Source organism: Paralichthys olivaceus, chromosome 24, assembly GCF_024713975.1.
Source record: "Paralichthys olivaceus isolate ysfri-2021 chromosome 24, ASM2471397v2, whole genome shotgun sequence".
Lineage (NCBI taxonomy): Eukaryota > Metazoa > Chordata > Actinopteri > Pleuronectiformes > Paralichthyidae > Paralichthys > Paralichthys olivaceus.
Window position 1 is genome coordinate 14,549,249 of NC_091116.1, and position 22,761 is coordinate 14,572,009.

The following is a 22,761-nucleotide window of genomic DNA, read 5'->3' on the forward strand; positions in this document are numbered from 1 at the left end:
TAATCCAGTGTGTTAGAGACAAATCACAAACCTTCAACAAAGAACATGAGACGTTCCCACGGCAACTGGTCGCTGCACTTTAAGACATTTTATTTTTATAGCAGGAAAATGTGACTGGGTTTGTTCTCCAGGGACTCGAACACGTGACGGCCCGTTCACCACAGAGCCTGAAAAAGAAAATAAGAGCAGGAAACGTCCCTGATGCCAAATCTGCTGTAATTTCACCCTCCTGCACAAACACGGTTACATAACACGTGCACACGCCAACGATCCCCAACACACACATGTTCAGTGAACGTGAGGCCTTCAGGGACCACAGTGGGTCAGTTGTCTTCAGTGTTGAAGCTCATGTGCAGCAGGAAAGGAAAAATAATCAGAAGAAGAAACCAACAATTACTTCAAATTGATCAAATATCATAAAGTACTTTCGTAATTAAATGACACAATTAAAACAACACTAATAAAAACTAGAACATTTGTCAAACGTTCAATTGGTTTTTCTCCCTCTTCCTTCAAAGTGATTGGTCACTGGGCTCCGACCAATCAGAGCTGGAGCGTCAGGTACAAGATGGCGGACAGCGACAAGAGAAACGATTGAAACGAGAAGAACGAAAAACATCTTGAGTTTTAAAGAGTGTTTGTTAGCGTTAGCGTTAGCATCAGCACAGAGCCGGGAGAGGACGAGGCTAACGCGGTGCTAACCCACAGGTGTGAGCCTGAAGACTCGGGTGAGTTTCTACTGAAACACAAACATTCACTTTGTCCATCTTTATCACCATCAGCTAGCTTTAGCTTTAGCTTTAGCGCGGCAGGGGCCTCGGCTGCTTCCGGTTCACACTCATCGGCCTTCAGATTTCAAAATAAGAGCCCTGACAGTAACACATGTCTTCACTTGGTGAAGTCGGATGTTTAACCTCTGAACTTGTCAGTTATTTATCGAAGCCACGTGGTTAATTCGTGTGTTTAGAATAATATGTGAAGGTTGAGGGGAACGTGATGAGAGTGCTGATGGTCCGCAGGTCTCACACATCGTTAACTCAATGAGGTGTTGGAGGGAAACCAGACGGGAGCTGGCTTCATGTTACCACACGTGCGGCAGGAGGAAGTCCATGTGTAGAAAGAACCTGAGGAGACACCTGTCCTTGAGCTGCAGAGCTGGGATCTGTCAAACCCGCCGACATAAGACCTGAGTCCAGGTTCAGGTCCAGTCGTCCTTGAATGTGGAGGAAACGTCAGAGTCCTCGTCGCCGCCTCGACTCTTCCTCTGTGGTTTGTTTTCTTCTCAGTAATGTCTCGGCCTTGAGCAGCGAGCGTGACCTCCCGTCGTTAAAATCGACCTTGCTGCATTTAAAACACGTGTTCGCCACAGAAACGCTGCGGGACTCAGACACAGGAACAAACCTCTGGAGTTTATCACTGAGTACATTACTGTTAAACAAACACTTCACTGCTGCAGGTCCACACTTTAAATTCCACAGTTTGTTTTACAGTCAAATGTTTCTGACTCTCTTGTGATGTCATGTTTTTAAGTTTCCTTCGGTGTCACTGAGCCATCACTTTTATTTTGAAGGAACAGTATTCAGATATAAAGCAGGATAATGTGGATCTTCTCTGTAAAAACTCCAGAGTTTCAAACAAAAGCCTGAAGCTCGACCAGAACACATCATCACAGCCGTCAGCTCAGGGGCCCACAGGGGGGCCACTGCCCTGATTACTCTGACAGACACGAAGCAGGGCCACAAAACACCAACTGATCGTTTGAGCAGATAAAGAAGGCTCACTGATCTGAACACGAAATAAAATCTATGACGTGACATTTGTTTTACTGCAGAAGAAAGAAAACTTCTTCCTGCTCCGTCACTTCGATAAATTTTAAAGACGACACATGTTTACTGATACACTTTCAATTCCCTGAACATAAAGTCCATGTTTCTAGAGGAGGAGGAGGTAGAAGAGGACAAAGAAGAAGAAGAAGAAGATGAAGAAGAGGAGGAGGAGGAGTAGTAGTAGGAGGAGGAAGAAGAAGAAGAGGAGGAGGGGGCTCTCATCTGATTGGTTCTGTAAGAGTCTGCAGATGGGCTGGTGGTCATCATGACACACGTGAACACATGATACTCAGTTACTCAAAGTTTATAGTAGTAATGTAACTAAGTACTTGCTATATTTGTACTATGTATTTTATGATTCATGTTATCTATTAATATCAATACTACATTCAGTGAATAATATAATTAAAACTCAAAAACTGAATTAGTTTTCTACTTTAAATACATTTGAATCTTTTCTAGTTTATCTTGTGAAATAAAAGTTAAGTCTACAGCTGCAGTAGTTTTACTCTGTGTTGTTAGTACTTTACGCTTGTTTGGTAACAGCTGCTAATGCTAATGTTAGACATCCAGCATTAACACTATGCAACTGTTCAATTTGTGTTTCAGGTTCAACACTGCATCAGAGTAGCACTTGGGTGCAGTGCATGCTGGGAAGTAAAGAAGGTAGGTAAATAAAGCACGGAACGATGAACACGAGGAGAAGAATCAGTGTTTGTGTTTGACTGTGATTCTCAGAAGTGAATCTGCTCGTATCTGAGTGTCTGGTTTCTGTGGTGAAATGTGCTTTCTGAAAACTGCCCGAGGACACACGAGGAAAACCCCGTTCAGGACTCATGAAGTCACCAAACCACACACTTTAGCTCCACATGTGCTTCCAGTCAAATCCATCAGAGAAACTTTAATCTGCTCCAGACTGTCCCACCCACCCCGCCTGCACACCCCCACAGAGGAAACCAACCCCCCTGCAGCAGAGGGTCACTTCAGGATGGATTATGTAACATTGACTCGTGTGTCGTTTTACAGGGTAAAGAGGAATAATGACTTTTTCTGATGCTTCAAACTCTTTTTATTCGTATTTCGCCAAATCCTAATATACATCATCTCCAGGCTCTTTACTTAAAAGCTTGAAAACAAACCAACAGTTGACTTTAACTTCTGCTGTCGCTGCAGCTTCATCCACACAACTGCTCTGTTTAACTGCAACTGAAGCCGTCTCTGTCCACATGAGTGTTTTGTCTCCGCAGTTTTAAAACTTAAACGGGTCGAGCAGCGTTTAAACTCTGGAGAAGTGTGGACACCATACGTTTCCGTAGCAACAGTGATGAGTTTTTAAACAAAGTCGTGTGGATTCAGCCTCAGAACATCAGATGTATCTTTATTGATGTTACTGACTATAGGGGGCAGTGTTTACTACCAACACTAATCTATTAGTAGAAGAAGAGACAGATGAACTGATGTTCTTTGTTTACTTTTTTTTCAGCATGCTGTGTTTTCTGGATCATCTGCAAAGTCGAGCGACGGCAGAGACGACCTCTGACCTTTGCAGGTACCAAAGACTCAGTTTCTGTTTCCTGTGTAAAACAAAGACTGAAGTGTCCAGTCAGTCATCAGCTGAGTTTAGAAACTGATCCTGGATCAGCTTCTTCACTCGCTCACAAGAAAAAGAGCAACAGAGTCAGTGGGAAAACCCTCGTGCTCCAGAGGTCACATGACCCTCGACAACAGAACCAGTAGAGGCATCAAACTGTGAACATCATCTTTTCTGTTTCTCTTCTAAATCCTCCCTCTCTACTTCGTCAGCAATTCTTGGATGCTGCTGAGCTGTTGCCGTGGTAACACTCTGTTACTCACGATGCTGCTGGATTCTCTGGAGTTTTCCTGAGTCGAGTCCAACGATGTAATGAGACGTTCCAGCTCGTTAGAGACAAACGCAGCTTCAGCCAAGATTCTGTTCTTAGTGCGATGATCTCAATTCACCTCCGTCCTGATGTTTGATGTCGTGTCACATGTTCAGGTTTCAGGTCAGAGAATCTGCGGCGCAGTGATGGTGCGATTGTCAGCTCGTCCAGCCAGCGGAGGATGAGTCAGTCCGTCCATCAGGAAACGCACACAAAGACAAAACAGCTGCTACGGCAACTGAGAAGAGTCAAACTCATCTGAACCAAACGTTGCATAACTTGGTTCCAATGAACGCGACCACGTCCAGGGTCTGTTCTCAGGAACGATGAGAAACTGAGATTTCACAGTGCGCTCGCAACAGGAGGTTGATGACGCCCCCACCAGGCTGGAGTCAGTCACTGCTCTGTAAGACCTGCAGGAGTCAACCAATGATAGCAACGACTCCTGAATCCCTGAAAACCACGAGAAAACCATGGCAATCACATGGCGCCTACCTGGAAACACACAAGCCCAGGCTACATTCATGTGACTTCTTTTAGTTTGAAAACTCATCACTGTTGCTATGGTTACACCTGGCAGAGTTTCCAGCCTCTGTTTGAGGGACTTGTGTAAACTGCTCTCGTGTTAGTTTGAAAACTCTGGTTTTTGTTTTAGTCCGAACACAAACTGAGGCTTTAGCAAGGTGGAGGTTTGAACTAATAGAAGTTAGGAATCAGCGGTGACTCCGATCAAACCTCCTGTTCTTCTTCATCCACGTGTTTGTTCTCGTCTCACCTTCATAACCAGAGTTCATTGAAGGGAAACAGAGAAATCCTGAGTGGAGGAAGATTAATGGAGCGTTCTCGATGTTTGAGCCTCGACAGCAGCTGCAGCCTGAAGTTAAAGGAGAATTAAACCGTTTTTAATAGAAGATGCAGCTGATTCTCATGCCTGCACCAGGATTCAGTCCCAAGTTTAACGTTAAGAGTTTCAGCTGGACTCTGACTCTGGGTCCTCATTGTGAGGTCAGGCCTGAAAATATTAATGACTGATAATAAAGTGAACATGTGGTCGTTAAAGGATTTAAAGAGCTTGGTCAGCGTTTCTCAAACACCAGCGCTGGGTTGACTCCATCTGAACGGATGACTGGACATGAAATGTTGGACCGTACCAACTTTGATTTAGAAATAAGTGGTTTATAGCAGCATGAGCACAAAGTAACATCAGATGTGAAAACAGTTTCATGTGAGTTTCACAGTCACACATGATAAACATGGATGAAAGAGAAGCTGAACCTCACCGGACTCAGTTTTAAATACCCAGAGATTTAAATCCTTGTGTTTACTGCTCACTAATCGGCTGCTGTAAACCATCCTCAACCAGCTCGATTGTTCAGTCATTATTTACAATAATTCATTTATTTAAAACCCTGTTGTGAGTCAACTGTAATATCACTTTACATCAGGTCATCAGTCTAAAATATATCAAATTATATGTACATCCCATATCATCACAAGTTGTCTCAATTTTCACATCAAACATCGTGATCATTGTGAATAAATGTAAAATACAAGTTCCTTCATGATAAAATCTAACTTCAGTAAAAATGTGTCAACGGCACAATGTCTGAAAAACAAAAGTACACATGATGCAGCGTTTTGTAAATGATCATAAGAAGTTTAGAATTATTTAATTATTGATTATTTTAATGAAGCTGATATCAATCAATTTTATCGAGATCATTATTTGTTTGGAGATAAAGTGAAATCTAACTTAATCTGCTTTAACACAATAATCCAATAATTCAGCTGTGTTGGTGTCATGTTCAGTGAAACAGAAGAATTCAGATTAATAAAAGCTGCAGTTCATTATATTACTTACTTCCTATAATGAGGGTTATTATTACATTATTCATCAGTCACATGCATGAGATTTAAAATAGACTAAAGGCTGCCCCCTGGTGTCCAGTTGGATTTCTGTGAATTCAGTGCATCAGTGTTGAGCAGCTGAGTAATACTTCATTTCATTCTTCGTTAAAGGTTCCTGCTGATTATTGATCATCAGTTGTTCTTTAAATAAGCTGCCGTGGATTGATGGAGCTTCACTCTGGATCTCCGTCCATGTTTGATGTTAATTTCAGAGTTCACATGTCCAGTGTTTGTCTTTGAGCAGAAGAGGTTCTTCAGGTCTCACATCTGTCACCAGTGAACTGAAAGGTTCCTACAGTTGTGTGGTGACGTACGTGTCCTCACTCAAGGATCTGTAGCTGTCTTGGCTGGTGGTCTTCTCCTTGGGCCTCTGCAAGTTGTACTTCTTGTTGCTTGAAAGTTTGATGTTGACCGGTGGCATCTTGACCGAGGAGACATACTTGACAGAGCCCGAGACAGAGTCTCTGAAGGACGGCGTTGTGGCAGTGAAGAGGATGAAAAATAGAAATCCCTGAAAGCACAAAGAGCAGGAAGATGAAGGTTGTGTCTTTATTTTGTTTGAAAAAAGCCATGAAGTGTTCAGATCAACCTAACATTGCCTGTTTGTTATTGGGAGCAGGATGAAGCAGACGTACCAGTGTGATGCCACTGATGCCGAATAAAACCCTGAAGACTGTATCGTCTGTGGTGTTGAGGATGATGTATCCAAAAGCAAAAGACAAACCCACTAACACTGCCATAGGAAAACTGGAGCTGTGGAGCACAAAAGGTCAGAGAGTTAAATGAATTGTTTCTCTACGTTCACACCACCCTCTGTCTCAACGTTTCTCTGGAATAAATTCCTTTTTTTTCTTGATTTTGGAATGATCTGCCTCAGTAGTCAGCGCTGCATTGCCATCTGCTGGAGCCTTATTGAACCAGAGACTCCCCATGCTCCTGTACGTTGTTGTATGTCTCTGACGAGCATCACATTTGTGTCGAGTTCCTCAGGTCCTCCACACTGCAGCCATTCAGTTTTAAGTCAGTCTGATCAGTAGTTATTTAGGGAACGGGTGGACAGACAGTCAACGATCATTCTCTAAAACTTCTATTAAAATCTATTTTCATCTGGTCCAAACGTGAAATGAGAAGTTCAAGTAGAATCTCAGGTTGTGAAGGACATTTAGATTTGTTCTTCTGTTGGTTAATGAAGCATGAGAAGTTGTTTGTGATTGTTATGGTCTCGGGTCATGACTCAAATTTAAATTGATTTAAATTGAATCATTACAACAAATCTTTCTAGATATTTCACATTCCAAACCTGAACCAATCAAAATTAATGACAGCTCAGTGAAATAAGTAAAAAAGTAAAAGTTTTTGGTATCAAATGCAAATCACATTCTGCTACTTCTCAATAGCTCCAAGATATTTTCTGGTAAATTCATAAAAAATCTGATTTGATTGGAATCAGACTGAAACTAGGACTTTAGTTCTTTGACACACAAACCATCTGTGGATGATGACATGTCTGTTTTTGTGTCTTACCTGGACGGGCAGGGACGTTTCCTGCACGTCCTCAGAGAGATGCGAGTCAAAATGATGAAATTGTAGATGAGGATCAAAGTGCTTGGAAGGATGAAACCCCAGAACATCGGTTTCCCAAAGTCAAAGTGTTTGTTCTTGTCCAGAGCTGCGAGCCAACAACTACAGGTTCAAACAAATCATGAATGAGAATTTGAAACTCTGAAGGTTCAACCAGACACTTAAGTAATGTTCAAATAGAAATGAGTGAAAATAATCACGAAGGACCCACAATTCCTCTTGTCTGTACGCCAGAGGATTGTCCGGGCGATAGGTGACAGCCAGTGTGATCCCCACGACAACGGCAGGGAGTCCTGAGACAACACAAAGTTCAACAACTGTTTAAAAGTTTTCTGCAATTTAAATAACGTATTCAGTCGTTCTGTTGAAGAGCCTCATCTGGTTGCCATGGTAACATCATGATGGTATTGCTAGCAGCATTACCACCTTCAGGCACAGTACTTCACAGTACTACAGTACTCCTCAGTACTACCGTATTCCACAGTACTACAGTACTCCTCAGTACTCCTCAGTACTACCCTACTCCTCAGTACCAAAGTACTTCACAGTACTACAGTACTCCTCAGTACTACCGTATTCCACAGTACTACAGTACTCCTCAGTACTCCTCAGTACTACCCTACTCCTCAGTACCACAGTACTTCACAGTACTACAGTACTCCTCAGCACTACCGTATTCCACAGTACTACAGTACTTCACAGTACTACAGTACCACAGTACTTCACAGTACTACAGTACTCCTCAGCACTACCGTATTCCACAGTACTACAGTACTTCACAGTACTACAGTACTACAGTACTTCACAGTACTACAGTACTACAGTACTTCACAGTACTAGAGTACTCCTCAGTACTACGTACTCCTCAGTACTCCACAGTACTACAGTATTCCACGGTACTCCATAGTACTACAGTACTACAGTACTCCACACTAGTTCAAATGCACCAAATGAACGACCTTGTGGTTCAAACATTATATCGTCGGAGGTGAAGACTGCAGGAGTCTGAAGTTCTGAAACAAACCAGGCGTGGAGAGTCCTGAAACCAGGTTTTTGTTAGTAGCTGCCTGAGCTGTGCGGCAGCGCGTCTACGTATGACATCACAATCTGTGTCCTAAGATGTGAATTACTCCTCTAATGACGTACCCCATCCGAGAGTAAAGCTGAGTTTAGTCCAGTACTGAGGCGGTCTGGAGTCCTTCTGCAGCTTCACCATCAGATGACCATACAAGCTGATCCACATGAACGTCGCCAGCAGGGAGAAGTGGAGCAGAATAGCCACCAAGGTACATGACATGCGGTCCGGTTCCTTGTGTTCGTCAGTGGATGGAATGTCGTTGGACTGGGTGACGATCGGGAACTTATCGTCCGCTTTTTCTGACTGAACAGCTCCAGAGAGGAAGCTGATGATGAAGCTGAGCAGGCTGCTGCAGATGCTCAGGAGGGCGACCTTTACCTCCGGGTTCTTCTGAAGTGACTTCCTTTTCAAAATCAAGAACATGAGGTTGATAGAAATTACAAAATAGTCATTATGCAAGAATGAAGTTGTTTGAGAACAACGTAAAATGATTATTTAAAAGTATAAAACATTTGTTTCATAAAGCAACAAGTTTATTCTAAAATGTCCATCTGATGTTTTCTTTGTATAACTGAATTCTAGTGGTAGAAGAAGAATCAGGTCGTTAAGTAAAGGTGAAAATAAGTTTGACCGTTGTGTCAGCAGCAGGATGTCGCTCATCACAGATTAATCATTGATGAACCTATGTCAACACGGAACTTACTTGTCTTTTATGACACTGATGACCGTCACAACCAAACCAAGGACTGAGACTGAAGAGCCTAAGATTGAAATCAAACCCAGATCCTCAGCGTACTTGTAAATCTCTATGAAGGTCTGAAACACAATCATCTCATCATGTTAAATTATTTCATCATCATTCAAATATAGTGGAGTTTAGTTTGAAACTGGAGAACGTGTCGATGCACAGTCGTGACACTCACCTGGAGAGCGGCGAAGTTGGTGGTGTGATTGCAGAAACATCTCATGGCGCCGTCTGAGGCATTTTCTTTGGAGCAGCCGGCGGTGCTCCAGTCTTCTAAAGTGTAGTTCCAGGAGACGCAGGCGAAATCGTACAGAGACGTCCCGTCCTTTAACTGAAATAGAGGATAACAGTCTTCTACTTTATTTCGCATTTTTTAAGATTGTCTGGGTCCGACTCGTCCACAACAACAGGAACATGTGGGGACATTCAGACGAGGGGTGGAGCCTGTAGAGCAGCAGGAGGCGGGACATGACGTCTAAACTCTGCTGTGTAAAGATCAGTGTTGTTGTTTACAGCTCGTCCACACAGCGTCGGCCCTCTTCACCAAAACATCTGGAACCTCCTCGTCTTTCCAAGCTGAGGTCTTCTACGTGTACGGCTCCTCTTCTTCATCCTGAGACATTTGTGTTCTTCAGTTTCACGTCCACTCGCTCACTGGGAAGCTTCCAGAGGTTTTCCTGCTGTTTTCTCTCATGGACTCACTCTGACATTTTACAGATGTTTAACTAGGAGGCTGCAGGAGAAGATCCAGAACATGTCCAGAGACACTGAATCAGACCTTTGTCCTCACATACAGAACCTCAGTCAAACAGTTTTTGTCTGTTATGGATCCAACATGGCTGCACCAGATATTCTTATGGTTTTACTTTCACTATAGATAGTAATCGTCCAGCTGATTAAAGACGCCATAAATGACCATAAATCGTTCCAATGGAATACACATTAACCTCTCACTCAGTTTTTGTCTGACCTGTCATAAAGACATTTGTCTGAGGATAAGATACTGAGGTGAAAGAGTCACCATCTTCAGAAACCGGAGAAATGAGAATATAGAGCAACTTTGGGTCTGTATTCAATCATACTTGCACCTTCTCCATTATTCATTTCCTCTGAGGAGCATCGTCTGGCTTTTCCGTCCCTTCTTACGAGCCAATCACAGACCAGACTGCTCTGCTGTGTGATTGGTAGATGGTTCAACAAGCTGTTAGATGATATCAGAGAAGGTGCGTCGCTCTTTATCTTCAAGAAGCTCTTGAATTTACTTGGTTTCACCATCAACGATAAGACACATGAGGAATAAGGTTTTCTTACCGTTGGTGTGAACATCATCTCCACATGCTGCGGCACCACTCTGTGCCTCTGTCCTTTGACGCTGGCCGACAGGACCCTGATGGTGGTGTGACGTCTCTTGTAGAGCGCCGACCTGAAAAAACGATCGTTCTGGTAGAGGACAAAACCCACGGAGATGTGTGACTGCTTCTGATTTCTGTCTGCAGCATCTTCAGAAACAAATTCGCATGTTAGTCACACAGCACACGGCAGAGTTGAGACTGTTGTTTCACTTGAGCCTGACAATAGTTACAGTGTCTGCTGATATGTGACTCTGTGAAATGTCTCCAGTGCAGAGGACTCACCTGGTGGAAACTTTATGTATATCAGGGCGTCGGCTTTGAACCCGTTTTCCACCACAACGGTTGACGTGTTGGTGTTCAGCTGAATCCGATCAGGTACAAAATTGCCAGATGTTCCTGAAACAAGACGACAGATGTTAGTGATGATTAAACAAACTTAACACACGTCCAGGTAGCTTTGGGGTGGGGCTTGAAGATGCTGAAGATGCCTGATTGGTTGAGAACTATGGTGTGTTATTTCAGTCAACAGCTCGTAGAATCAGCTTCTTGATTTCAAGTCGATCATTTCTGGTGTTTTAAATACACTTTGTTCCTCTTCTCTTTTCTGATCAACAGCTGCTGGATCTGAATCTCCATGTTTACCGCTGTGTTGCTTGGTTTATTTAGTGACATTAACAATGTTAGTCTTCTGCGTTGCCACCACCTGGTGGACTGGATTAGAATTAATCTCCCCAACCTAACCCAGTGGAAACGCAATCTAACAACCATCTGGAACTTTTGAAGCAGAATCAGTTTGTCACTGACCTGTGAGCGACGTGAACTGGACTCCTTGAGTGTCGGCAGCAGCCACTTGAGTCGACTGCAGCACCAGGTTCGGTTGAACCATCTGAGACCTGGACGTTCTCAGGTCAGAGCTGAGACTCAGAGACAGCTGATCCAGAGTCAGCGTCAGGCTGCACATTAAAAATATGAGAATAAAACCCTGGAGCTCAAGTCAAATACCAACTGAACCCAGCGTGTTGGTGATTCATGTTGAACTCTGGACCTCCAGACTCTCATCTACAGATTTAGCTTAATGTTTCTGTGACCATCAGCTTCAAAATCCAAGAAAGAGGAAGCCACAAACAAACCCTCGAAACATATACATATATTTGACTATATTTTATATAGCTTTGTGTGATAAGAAATCTTTGTAGAGAAAAGTTAGTTGACCTCAGAGTGGCGTTGTTTTCCTCGGCGTTGTCCAGAGTGCTGGCGTTGAGCAGCTGACTGACTGTGGCTATTGCTGACATCCTGACACTCTGCAACACAAACAGTAGTTGAAAATATCCCGTAACTCTAGATGTTTGAAACTCAGATAAAATCCTGTGTCTTTTGTTTAAAGCGATGGTTGATACCTCTGTGGCGTTTGGAGACAGCAGCAGTGTGTTGGCGATCTCAGCGGCCGCCGTCACGTCTTCAGTCGTCAGCTCTTCAGGTCTGGACGTCAGAATTTGAGCGCTAGTCGCTAACATCTCAGGATTTCCCACAGTGGTGAGCTGAGAGACAAAAGACATCTGTAAGTAAAGATGGACCACATGACGGCTCCTCAAAGTGAAGCCAAATCATCTTAATCACCCCCCTGGTGGCTGACGGCAGTACAGCTCATTAACCCCTCCTCCTGTTAGCAGATGGGACAATATCAAACAGAGAAAACCAAAGCAGAAATGAAATATGTTTGTCAAAGATGTTCGTTCTTCTCTCACTGATGTTTGTTCAAGTGTTTCTGATCAGTTTGGTTTGAATCAGTTATTTGATGAAACATAAACAGGCTGAGTCGTCATGATTGACAGCCGACACTGATCCGATCACTGAAGCACAAACTGACTCAATAGATGTCGTCAGCACAAGATGGCGGCGATCATATCTGAGATAGTTTCACTTTATTTCTACGTGGTCATGTATGGTCATTGGTCGTCTTCATATGCTGGACGTTCACACCTGATAGTTTAAAAAACGTTTGAACTGTAAAAACTATTTCATACATTTTGCAGAATGTCGCTGAGCGTCTGGTCACACCGGAGAAGCTGTGGCTTTTGGAATCCCAGTAATCCATTGTTGTTGGAACATCTGGTGGCACCCTGAGGTTTTCCAGCTGCATGGAAAAACTCACCAGTGTGTTACGATACAACTACACTGTAATACCATAATATATTTTTGAAACTCACCAGCGCTGGTTCCTTCGGCACAGACTTCCTCAGAATACGAGAACCAGCTAACAGGTGTGCGTGGGAATTTGAGTCCTTCTAGAATAACGGCTTTGCAGAAATTTGCTAAGTGGAAACATTTGATGGAGCTGATGTCAACAGTTTGAATCCACAGTTAAAAAAACACAGTAAAAGAAGAGTGAAAGCTCCCACAAGCTGTGATATTCAGTTAAATCCAAAGTGTTGGTCAAGTAAACGAGTTCGTTTGTTAAATCTCGTTTTCTAATTGATCCTAATCGTACCTTCAGAGCACGTGTCTCCGCCCCAGTCGTCACCACAGAGGCAAACTCCGTCCGATAACTTCCCTCCATTTTCACACACCAGAGGAGGACGAGTAGTATTAGCAGTGGAGAGAGTAGTAGCAGGAGTAGTAGTAGTAGTAGAAGCAGTAGGGGAGAGAGTAGTAGTATTAGCAGTGGTGGGAGTAGTAGTATTAGCAGTGGAGAGAGTAGTAACAGGAGTAGTAGTATTAGCAGTGGAGAGAGTAGTAGCAGGAGTAGTAGTAGTAGTAGTAGTAGAAGCAGTAGGGGAGAGAGTAGTAGTATTAGCAGTGGTGGGAGTAGTAGTATTAGCAGTGGATAGAGTAGTAGCAGGAGTAGTAGTAGTAGTAGTAGTAGTAGTAGTAGCAGTGGAGAGAGTAGTAGCAGGAGTAGTAGTAGTAGTAGTAGTAGTAGTAGTAGTAGCAGTGGAGAGAGTAGTAGCAGGAGTAGTAGTAGTAGTAGTAGTAGTAGTAGTAGCAGTGGAGAGAGTAGTAGCAGGAGTAGTAGTAGTAGCAGTGGAGAGAGTAGTAGCAGGAGTAGTAGTAGTAGTAGTAGTAGTAGTAGTAGCAGTGGAGAGAGTAGTAGCAGGAGTAGTAGTAGTAGTAGTAGTAGTATTAGCAGTGGAGAGAGTAGTAGCAGGAGTAGTAGTAGTAGCAGTGGAGAGAGTAGTAGCAGGAGTAGTAGTAGTAGTAGTAGTAGTAGTAGTAGCAGTGGAGAGAGTAGTAGCAGGAGTAGTAGTAGTAGTAGTAGTAGTAGAAGCAGTAGGGGAGAGAGTAGTAGCAGGAGTAGTAGTAGTAGCAGGAATAGAAGGAGAAGGAGCAGGAGTAGTAGTAGAAGCAGTAGGGGAGAGAGTAGTAGAAGTAGTAGAAGTAGTAGGGAAGAGAGTAGTAGAAGTAGTAGAAGTAGTAGTATCAGGAATAATAGTAGCAGGTGTAGTAGTATTAGCAGTGGGGAGAGTAGTAGCAGGAGTAGTAGTATTAGCAGTGGAGAGAGTAGTAGTATTAGCAGTGGAGAGAGTAGTAGCAGGAGTAGTAGTATTAGCAGTGGAGAGAGTAGTAGCAGGAGTAGTAGTATTAGCAGTGGAGAGAGCAGCAGCAGTAATAGTATTTGCAGTGGACGGAGTAGTATTTGCAGTAGTCAGAAACATCTCAGGGATAGTCGTTGCTGATGTCTTGTACTGAGCTTCAGTCGTAGAAGCTGTGATGAGGAGACACATTAATAAGATATAATAATTATTTCCATGTATATATTCACGACACTTGAATATGAGATATGAGTAATTGTAATTCTATGTTGTTTCTTACCCAGAATGATGCAGAGTAAAAAGCAGACGTCCATGTTGTTGCTCGGCTGCAGATCACGCGTCTCAGACTGAAAGTCAAGTTCATCCACAGCTGCACAATAAAATCATAAAGGTTCGTCATTAACTGACAGTGACACACCTCTGCACCTCAGGCACTTTATTAACTGATAAGATTCTGTTTATAGGAGCCTGGACTCATTTGTTGTTTTATCAAGGTTTAATTTAAAAAGTCGGCTTCACTTCTCCTCAAATCCACAAAACCTCTGGTGTTAAAAACTGAATTTCACTTCAATACTGGTTTTATTTTTACTCAGAACTAAAATAACAACAGGCAGTAAGTCGATAAAAGGACAAATAATTATTACTATTCATGCAATAACGTGGTGATAATTCATGTGAAACCTTTTTCCTCTGAGGAATCAGATTAGTTGTAACCTGTGCAGATATGTTAAAAATTAATTTACTAATGAAAACATATTTTCTTTAAAAGGTTCTCGCGCTGTCATCGGAGAAACTCTGCTCGAATAATAATCTGTCGGTCGCTCACTGTTCAAGCTCTGAGGGGGACAATATATTTGAATTGAGTTTTGAAAGTGTTGTTGGTAAAAACGGACTCAGTAAAACTAATCAGAAACTGACCTTTGACCTCCTGCAACAAACACTGTGTGTGTGTGTGCGCGTGTTGGACTTGAACTGATCGATCAGATCATTTAGTCCTGATCGATCCCACGTTGTCAGCAGATCATTGATCAGTTCAAAGTGCTCTGGACCATTGTGTTGATCAGTGATCAGCTCTGTCTCATGCTGATTTTGCTCTTTGTTTTTTATCATCACTGTCGTTCTCTGTATCTTATTGATTTTATTATTGATTTATCCTCTGTTGCATCTTTGAAGTTTAGAAGTGAGCAGACTCTGTGTTGCAGTGTGTGTCCTGCGGGGGGCAGCGTGATCAATCATTAACAGCTGTTGATGATTTATCTGCTGGTCGGGGGCAGTGGCGGAGGCGTGGTGTGATGGGGGGCGTCAGTAGATGAGCTCGGACTCTGGTGTTTCTTCTTCAGTCTGCAAACGTCATGGCTCAGCTGGTCGAGTGTGTCCCAAACTTCTCCGAGGGTCGAAGCCGAGAGGTCAGTGATTCTGATTTAAATTGTATTTATTGATCAGTGATAATCAACGACTCTCTCAGCTGATGAAGAAGATTCTTGTCGGTGGACATTGAGATGATTTTTATTGAAAGTCTCAGGAACTGTGTGGAACTGAAGTTTGACCTTTGACCTGTTTGTTCTGTCCAATAGTTAAACCGGTTCAGTTCACATCGTTTACTCAGTGACAGGAAGAAGTCAATCATCACCAGACTTCAAAATAAAATTCAGTTTGATTTAACCAGATGTTTCAAACGTTCCTCAGTGTTTCACACAGACAGAATAGAACTTTATTTTTAATCTCAGGTGATCGACGCCATCTCGGCGGCCATCTCCAGCACCATCGGCTGCAGCCTGCTGGATGTCGACCCCGGAGCCTCCACTAACCGCACCGTCTACACCTTCGTGGGTTCTCCTGAGGCGGTGGTGGAGGGGGCGCTGAACGCTGCCCGTCAGGCCTTCAGCCTCATTGACATGAGCCGACACTCAGGTCAGTGAGGCCCTGCAGCCACACGCCAACAGCTGTGACGCAACAGGAAGTGTTGATGTGTGTGTGTGTGTGTGTGTGTGTGTGTGTGTGTGTGTGTGTGTGTGTGTGTGTGTGTGTGTGTGTGTGTGTGCTCAGGTGAACACCCTCGGACTGGAGCGCTGGACGTCTGTCCCTTCATCCCCGTCCAGAACGTCACCATGGACGACTGTGTCCACTGTGCCACCGTGTTCGGACAGAAACTGGCAGAAATGCTTAACGTTCCTGGTGAGAAGACGTCGACATCAAACTTTTATCAGATATTATAAATAAGTTAAATCATGAATGAAAGGTGTGACTCGTTGTTTCCTGTCCCAGTTTATCTTTATGGCGAAGCAGCGAGACAAGAGACGAGGAGGAGTCTCCCTGCAGTGAGAGCCGGAGAGTACGAAGCTTTACCTGAGAAGGTAACTGTCTCCACAAAATCACTCCGAACAGATCATCGCTCCTCAAGATCCTCTATTGAAGGAAGAGGAAACAGTATTTTCAAAATAAAAGTCCAGAAAGTCAAATTCATTTGATATTATTTGTCCAGTTGAAACAAAATGAATGGGCCCCTGACTTTGGCCCTGCGGACTTCGTACCGGCGTGGGGGGCCACGGTTACCGGCGCACGCAAGTTTCTCATTGCTTACAACGTGAACCTGATCGCCACCAAAGAACAGGCTCATCGCATCGCTCTGGACATCAGGGAGCAGGGCCGAGGGAAAGACCAGGTGCATGCTGGGAGTCTGAGTTTACTGACATTTATCTCCAAAGAAAATGTCTCTGATGATGTCTTCTTCTTTGGTGTTTATGGAGCAGCCTGGGCTGCTGAAGAAGGTGCAGGGTATGGGCTGGTACCTGGACGAGGCCAACGTCGCTCAGGTGTCCACCAACATCCTGGACTATGAGCTGACGCCCCTCCACACCGTGTACCAGGAGATCTGCAGGGGCGCTGAGGTCAGAGGTCGACACGGGTTCAGAGAAGGGAGTTGTAACAATGTTTATATTCATGTTAATGCTTGTGAACGACTGATGGGAAACGTGTTGTTTTGTGTCCAGGACCTAAAGCTGCCGGTGGTCGGCTCTCAGATCGTCGGCCTCATCCCTCTGAAGGCTCTGCTGGACGCTGCAGACTTCTACATCCACAAAGAGCAACTGTTCGTCATCGAAGAAGAGCACAAAATCCGCCTGGTCAGCTGATGAGTCTCCGTCTGTAACTGTCGTCTTAAGTCACATGATCATAATGTTTGTGTCTCTGTGTCTCCAGGTGATCACTAAACTTGGCCTTGACTCTCTGGGTCCGTTCAACCCGAAGGAGCGAATCATAGAGTGAGCTCACTTTGTTAGATTTCCTACCTGATATGGACTGTCCACATTCATTTGATCAGATCTCTACGAGCCGAAAGTGTCAGAACATCACAAGAAACAGTTTTAGATCCGACAGATTATCAGCAGCTGACTGGTTCAGTCTGGTGAAACTCGGGTGTTTACCTGTGCAGGTACATGGTGAGGTCACAGGACGACTCGCGGCTCGTGTCTCTGTCTCTGCAGCAGTTCGTTCAGAGGGTCGGAGCTCGGACGGCGGCTCCTGGTGGAGGATCTGTGTCTGCTGCTATCGCTGCTCTGGTACCAGTTTCTGACTTAGTGTGAGACATGGCTACCTGCAAACACCTTGGTGACGGTGTTGTGTCTTATGCATCCTGCAGGGGGCGGCGCTAGGGGCGATGGTGGGTCAGATGACATACGGGAAGAGGCAGTTTGAGAACCTGGACGGTGTCATGAGGAGGCTGATTCCTCCCTTTCATCAGGCCACGGACGAGCTGCTGCTCATGGTGGACGCCGACTCCAACGCCTTTAACAGCTACCTGGTGAGGAGACGCCATGACCACCATCAATCCACGCCCCCACCACCATCACGCCAACATCGGTCCACGCCCCCACCACCATCACGCCAACATCGATCCACGCCCACACCACCATCACGCCAACATCGATCCACGCCCACACCACCATCACGCCAACATCGATCCACGCCCACACCACCATCACGCCAACATCGATCCACGCCCACACCACCATCACGCCAACATCGATCCATGCCCACACCACCATCACGCCAACATCGATCCACGCCCACACCACCATCACGCCAACATCGATCCACGCCCACACCACCATCGCGCCAACATCGATCCACGCCCACACCACCATCACGCCAACATCGATCCACGCCCACACCACCATCACGCCAACATCGATCCACGCCCACACCACCATCACGCCAACATCGATCCACGCCCACACCACCATCACGCCAACATCGGTCCAGGCCCACACCATCATCACGCCAACATCGATCCACGCCCACACCACCATCACGCCAACATCGATCCACGCCCACACCACCATCACGCCAACATCGATCCACGCCCACACCACCATCACGCCAACATCGATCCACGCCCACACCACCATCACGCCAACATCGATCCACGCCCACACCACCATCACGCCAACATCGATCCACGCCCACACCACCATCACGCGCACACCACCATCACGCCAACATCGATCCACGCCCACACCACCATCACGCCAACATCGATCCACGCCCACACCACCATCACGCGCACACCACCATCACGCCAACATCGATCCACGCCCACACCACCATCACGCCAACATCGATCCACGCCCACACCACCATCGCGCCAACATCGATCCACGCCCACACCACCATCACGCGCACACCACCATCACGCCAACATCGATCCACACCCACACCACCATCACGCCAACATCGATCCACGCCCCCACCACCATCACGCCAACATCGGTCCAGGCCCACACCACCATCACGCCAACATCGATCCACGCCCACACCACCATCACGCCAACATCGATCCACGCCCACACCACCATCACGCCAACATCGGTCCAGGCCCACACCATCATCACGCCAACATCGATCCACGCCCACACCACCATCACGCCAACATCGATCCACGCCCACACCACCATCACGCCAACATCGATCCACGCCCACACCACCATCACGCCAACATCGATCCACGCCCACACCACCATCACGCCAACATCGGTCCAGGCCCACACCATCATCACGCCAACATCGATCCACGCCCACACCACCATCACGCCAACATCGATCCACGCCCACACCACCATCACGCCAACATCGATCCACGCCCACACCACCATCGCGCCAACATCGATCCACGCCCACACCACCATCGCGCCAACATCGATCCACGCCCACACCACCATCACGCCAACATCGATCCACGCCCACACCACCATCACGCGCACACCACCATCACGCCAACATCGATCCACGCCCACACCACCATCACGCCAACATCGGTCCAGGCCCACACCATCATCACGCCAACATCGATCCACGCCCACACCACCATCACGCCAACATCGATCCACGCCCACACCACCATCACGCCAACATCGATCCACGCCCACACCACCATCACGCCAACATCGATCCACGCCCACACCACCATCACGCCAACATCGATCCACGCCCACACCACCATCACGCCAACATCGATCCACGCCCACACCACCATCACGCGCACACCACCATCACGCCAACATCGATCCACGCCCACACCACCATCACGCCAACATCGATCCACGCCCACACCACCATCATGTGATCAAACGCGGTCTGTTTGTCTGTTCCAGGTGGCGCTGAAGATGCCGAAGACAACGAAAGATGAAGTTCAAAGGTACGAGTTTGAAAGAAGAGTTTACTGTGTGTGTTATGTTTATATTGTGTTTGTATTGTGTTGTGTTTGTTGTGTTTGTATTGTGTTTGTATTGTGTTGTGTTTGTATTGTGTTGTGTTTGTTGTGTTTGTATTGTGTTGTGTTTGTATTGTGTTTGTATTGTGTTTGTATTGTGTTTGTATTGTGTGTGTTGTGGTTGTATTGTGTGTGTTGTGTTTATTTTGTGTCGTGTTTGTTTTTGTGTGTGTTAGGAGAGAAGCTGCGATGCAGGACGGTCTACAGCGAGCTGTCAGCGTCCCATTGGCTCTGGCTGAGAGGATCAACGTCCTCTGGCCGTCTCTTAAGGAAATGGTCGTCTACGGAAACATTGCCTGCAAATCTGATGCTCAGGTGAGACTCTGACGCTCGGGTGAGACTCTGACGCTCGAGTGAGACTCTGACTCTCGGGTGAGACTCTGACGCTCGGGTGAGACTCTGACGCTCGGGTGAGACTCTGACGCTCGGGTGAGACTCTGACGCTCGGGTGAGACTCTGACGCTCGAGTGAGACTCTGACTCTCGGGTGAGACTCTGACTCTCGGGTGAGACTCTGACGCTCGAGTGAGACTCTGACTCTCGGGTGAGACTCTGACGCTCGGGTGAGACTCTGACGCTCGAGTGAGACTCTGACTCTCGGGTGAGACTTGAGCTTGGATTTCACTTCGGTAGTGAAAGGTCAAAGGTCACGGTGTCCTGTTGTTTCTCTTGAACACGATATATAAGATCAGCTAGAGAGAATGTCCTCAAGTTTACTACAAACATTAGAGTCACTGACTAACTGATCGGATTTCGGCAGTCAAAGATCCTGGTGGCCTGTTTGGCGGAGTCATACAATCGCAGTGCGGTAACTCCAGTTTGTTTTTTCCAGGTGGCGGCTAAAGCTCTGGAGGCAGCGGTTTACGGAGCATACTACAACGTGATGATCAACCTCCGTGACATCACAGATGACGCCTTCACCGCAGCTGTGAGTGTTTGTTCTCTGTGTCGCTCGCCTGTAAATCGACTGTGACCATCAACGACTTGTTCTGTGTCTCAGACTCAGCAGAGAGCTTCCACGTTACTGCAGGACGCCAAGGACGCCGCCACCGCCATCCTCGCTGCAGCTGACCAGAGGAAGTGAAGACGTCAGATCTGAGAGGACACCGCCGCTGCCACGTCTATAAAATCCATACTGATTTGATCTAAACTTATTTGTTAGCTGTTGGTTACTGACTAACTAAGTACATTTACTCAACTTCAACTGAGAGGTACTTCAGTTATTACTTCAATTATTATTTCACTACATTTCAGAGGGAAATACTGTACCACAGTAATCTGACTGGAGTATTTGGATTACTCAGACTGGATTAGTTACATTAGTCTGACTGGAGTAGTTACATTAGTTACATTACTCTGACTGGAGTAGTTACATTAGTTACATTACTCTGACTGGAGTAGTTACATTAGTTACATTACTCTGACTGGAGTAGTTACTGACTTATTTTTACGTCTGAGTCATGTGACATGACGTCGTCTCTCAGTTGTAACAGATTCATCAAATAAAAACATTTAAATAAATAATAAATCTTCAACATCACAGTTACTTCCATTAACTCAAACATCAAATAAATACATGTGTAAAAATGTTTCTGCGGTTTCAGCTCGTTCTTCTCTCTCTGATGTTTGTTCAAGTGTTTCTCATCAGTTTGGTTTGAATCAGTTATTACCTCCATCAGAATGTTAGTGAGTTGGTTAGTTAGCTTGTTGGTCAGTTAGCTGGTTGGTAAGTGAGTTGGTTAGTTAGCTGGTTGGTTAGTTAGCTTGTTGGTCATGGGAGAAGCCAATGTGGAGGTGTCTGAAATTCTCTGTCTGACCAGAAGAGGGAGACTGTATGTCTATGAGAAAATGACTGAACATTGTCCTAAGGAGTTGGTGCTAACCTATTATTTCCAGATGTTGTGTCTTCGACGTCCTCCAACGTGTCTGAAGCATTTTGGCTGAACAGTCCCGTCATGTTCGCGTCGCTCAGCCTGAACATCGTTACGATGAGTGAGTTTTATTTTTGACCAAAAATACTGTAAATACTAGTGCAATTGTTGTTGCTACCACAACCGCTAACACCATTGCTAATCGTGCTACAAATATGATATTACTGTCTGATACTATCACTGTCTGATTCTGCTAATAATACTGCTGATGCAAATACTACCATTGCTAGTACTGCTAACACCACAATGACTGACACTAATGTTAACAAATCCAAATGCTTTCATTGTAAATGAATGTAAAGCTACTGCATCCTGTAATACTGCTAATGCTAGTGCTATGTTGCTACGACCACAATACTTAACACTACTGCTAATAATGCTACAAAAACAAATGTGCTGCTAATGCTACTGGCAAAATAACTGCTAATATCACAATGGCTAACCCAGAACCGTGCAGCTGTGTTCTTGTGAGTCACCTGACGTTCTGTTGACAGGTGTGATTGGTTCGTCACTTTGTTAGAAGAACAGATTGTGGGTGAATGACCTTTCACCTGTTGCTAATACGCTGGAGACACCACAGGTAAAGAACCTCTTGTAAACCACTAATGCTACCACTACATGCAAGCACTATTAATGCTATCGTTAGCTCTAGCTGCTACTTAAGGCTAATCACTGCTTATGCCACAGCTAACAAATGCTTTGATTACTACTGTTGCTAACCCCACTGCTAGCTGCAGCAGCTACTTGTATTTGTAGTATTAGGGCCAATAGTACCCATTCTACAGTTACTTCATCCATTACATCATCTTTTCATGAACCTTCTTTTACTAATAAACAGTACTCAGTACTCTTTACTTACTACTCAGTGTATTCAGTACTCTTTACTCTGTACCGTGTACTCTTATGTTTCAGTATGAGGAGATCCAGTTGTCCTCATCCTCAGTTTTTCCACCAGAGTATGTTTACTACAAGGTTCAACTTCCTGCTCCACACTGACCTCCCTCACCTGGTCTGGACCTGGTCTGGACCTGGACCTGGTCTGGACCTGGACCTGGTCTGGACCTGGACCTGGTCTGGTCCGGTCCGGGTCTGGACCTGGTCAAATCAGATGAAAATTCAAATCAAGAACTACAAACTATATAT

The 22,761-nt window shown here is 45.3% G+C and overlaps 2 protein-coding genes across 4 annotated transcripts; one reads left to right on the forward strand and one right to left on the reverse strand.

Annotated features, from left to right (window-relative positions):
* Positions 1–2,474: 2,474 nt before the first annotated feature.
* LOC138406973 (adhesion G-protein coupled receptor G7-like) lies at positions 2,475–14,590 on the reverse strand. 2 transcript variants are annotated; one of them, XM_069521038.1, is made up of 16 exons: positions 14,202–14,590; positions 12,880–14,094; positions 12,599–12,703; positions 12,416–12,525; positions 11,789–11,929; positions 11,604–11,692; positions 11,196–11,344; positions 10,674–10,787; positions 10,351–10,538; positions 9,218–9,370; positions 8,998–9,110; positions 8,363–8,697; positions 7,428–7,509; positions 7,160–7,318; positions 6,271–6,388; positions 2,475–6,146 (listed from the first exon to the last, which is right to left on the reverse strand). In XM_069521038.1, exons 1-16 carry the CDS (start codon positions 14,233–14,235, stop codon positions 5,928–5,930), a joined length of 3,324 nt encoding a protein of 1,107 aa, XP_069377139.1. In that variant the 5' UTR covers positions 14,236–14,590; the 3' UTR covers positions 2,475–5,927. The 2 variants fall into 2 exon arrangements, 1 of the variants encoding a protein (XP_069377139.1); XR_011240365.1 differs by lacking the exons at positions 7,160–7,318; positions 7,428–7,509 and having other exon boundaries at positions 6,007–6,146.
* On the forward strand, positions 6,265–21,278 carry LOC109644438 (formimidoyltransferase-cyclodeaminase-like). 2 transcript variants are annotated; one of them, XM_069521113.1, is made up of 15 exons: positions 6,265–6,404; positions 15,196–15,327; positions 15,649–15,832; positions 15,968–16,096; positions 16,187–16,275; positions 16,404–16,583; positions 16,672–16,809; positions 16,912–17,043; positions 17,120–17,181; positions 17,352–17,478; positions 17,559–17,720; positions 19,570–19,613; positions 19,865–20,003; positions 20,520–20,615; positions 20,688–21,278. In XM_069521113.1, the coding sequence occupies exons 2-15, from the start codon at positions 15,274–15,276 to the stop codon at positions 20,769–20,771; spliced, it is 1,620 nt and encodes a 539-aa protein (XP_069377214.1). In that variant the 5' UTR covers positions 6,265–6,404; positions 15,196–15,273; the 3' UTR covers positions 20,772–21,278. The 2 variants fall into 2 exon arrangements, with proteins under 2 accessions (XP_069377214.1, XP_069377213.1); XM_069521112.1 differs by lacking the exon at positions 6,265–6,404 and having other exon boundaries at positions 15,178–15,327.
* The last annotated feature ends 1,483 nt before the right edge of the window (positions 21,279–22,761 follow it).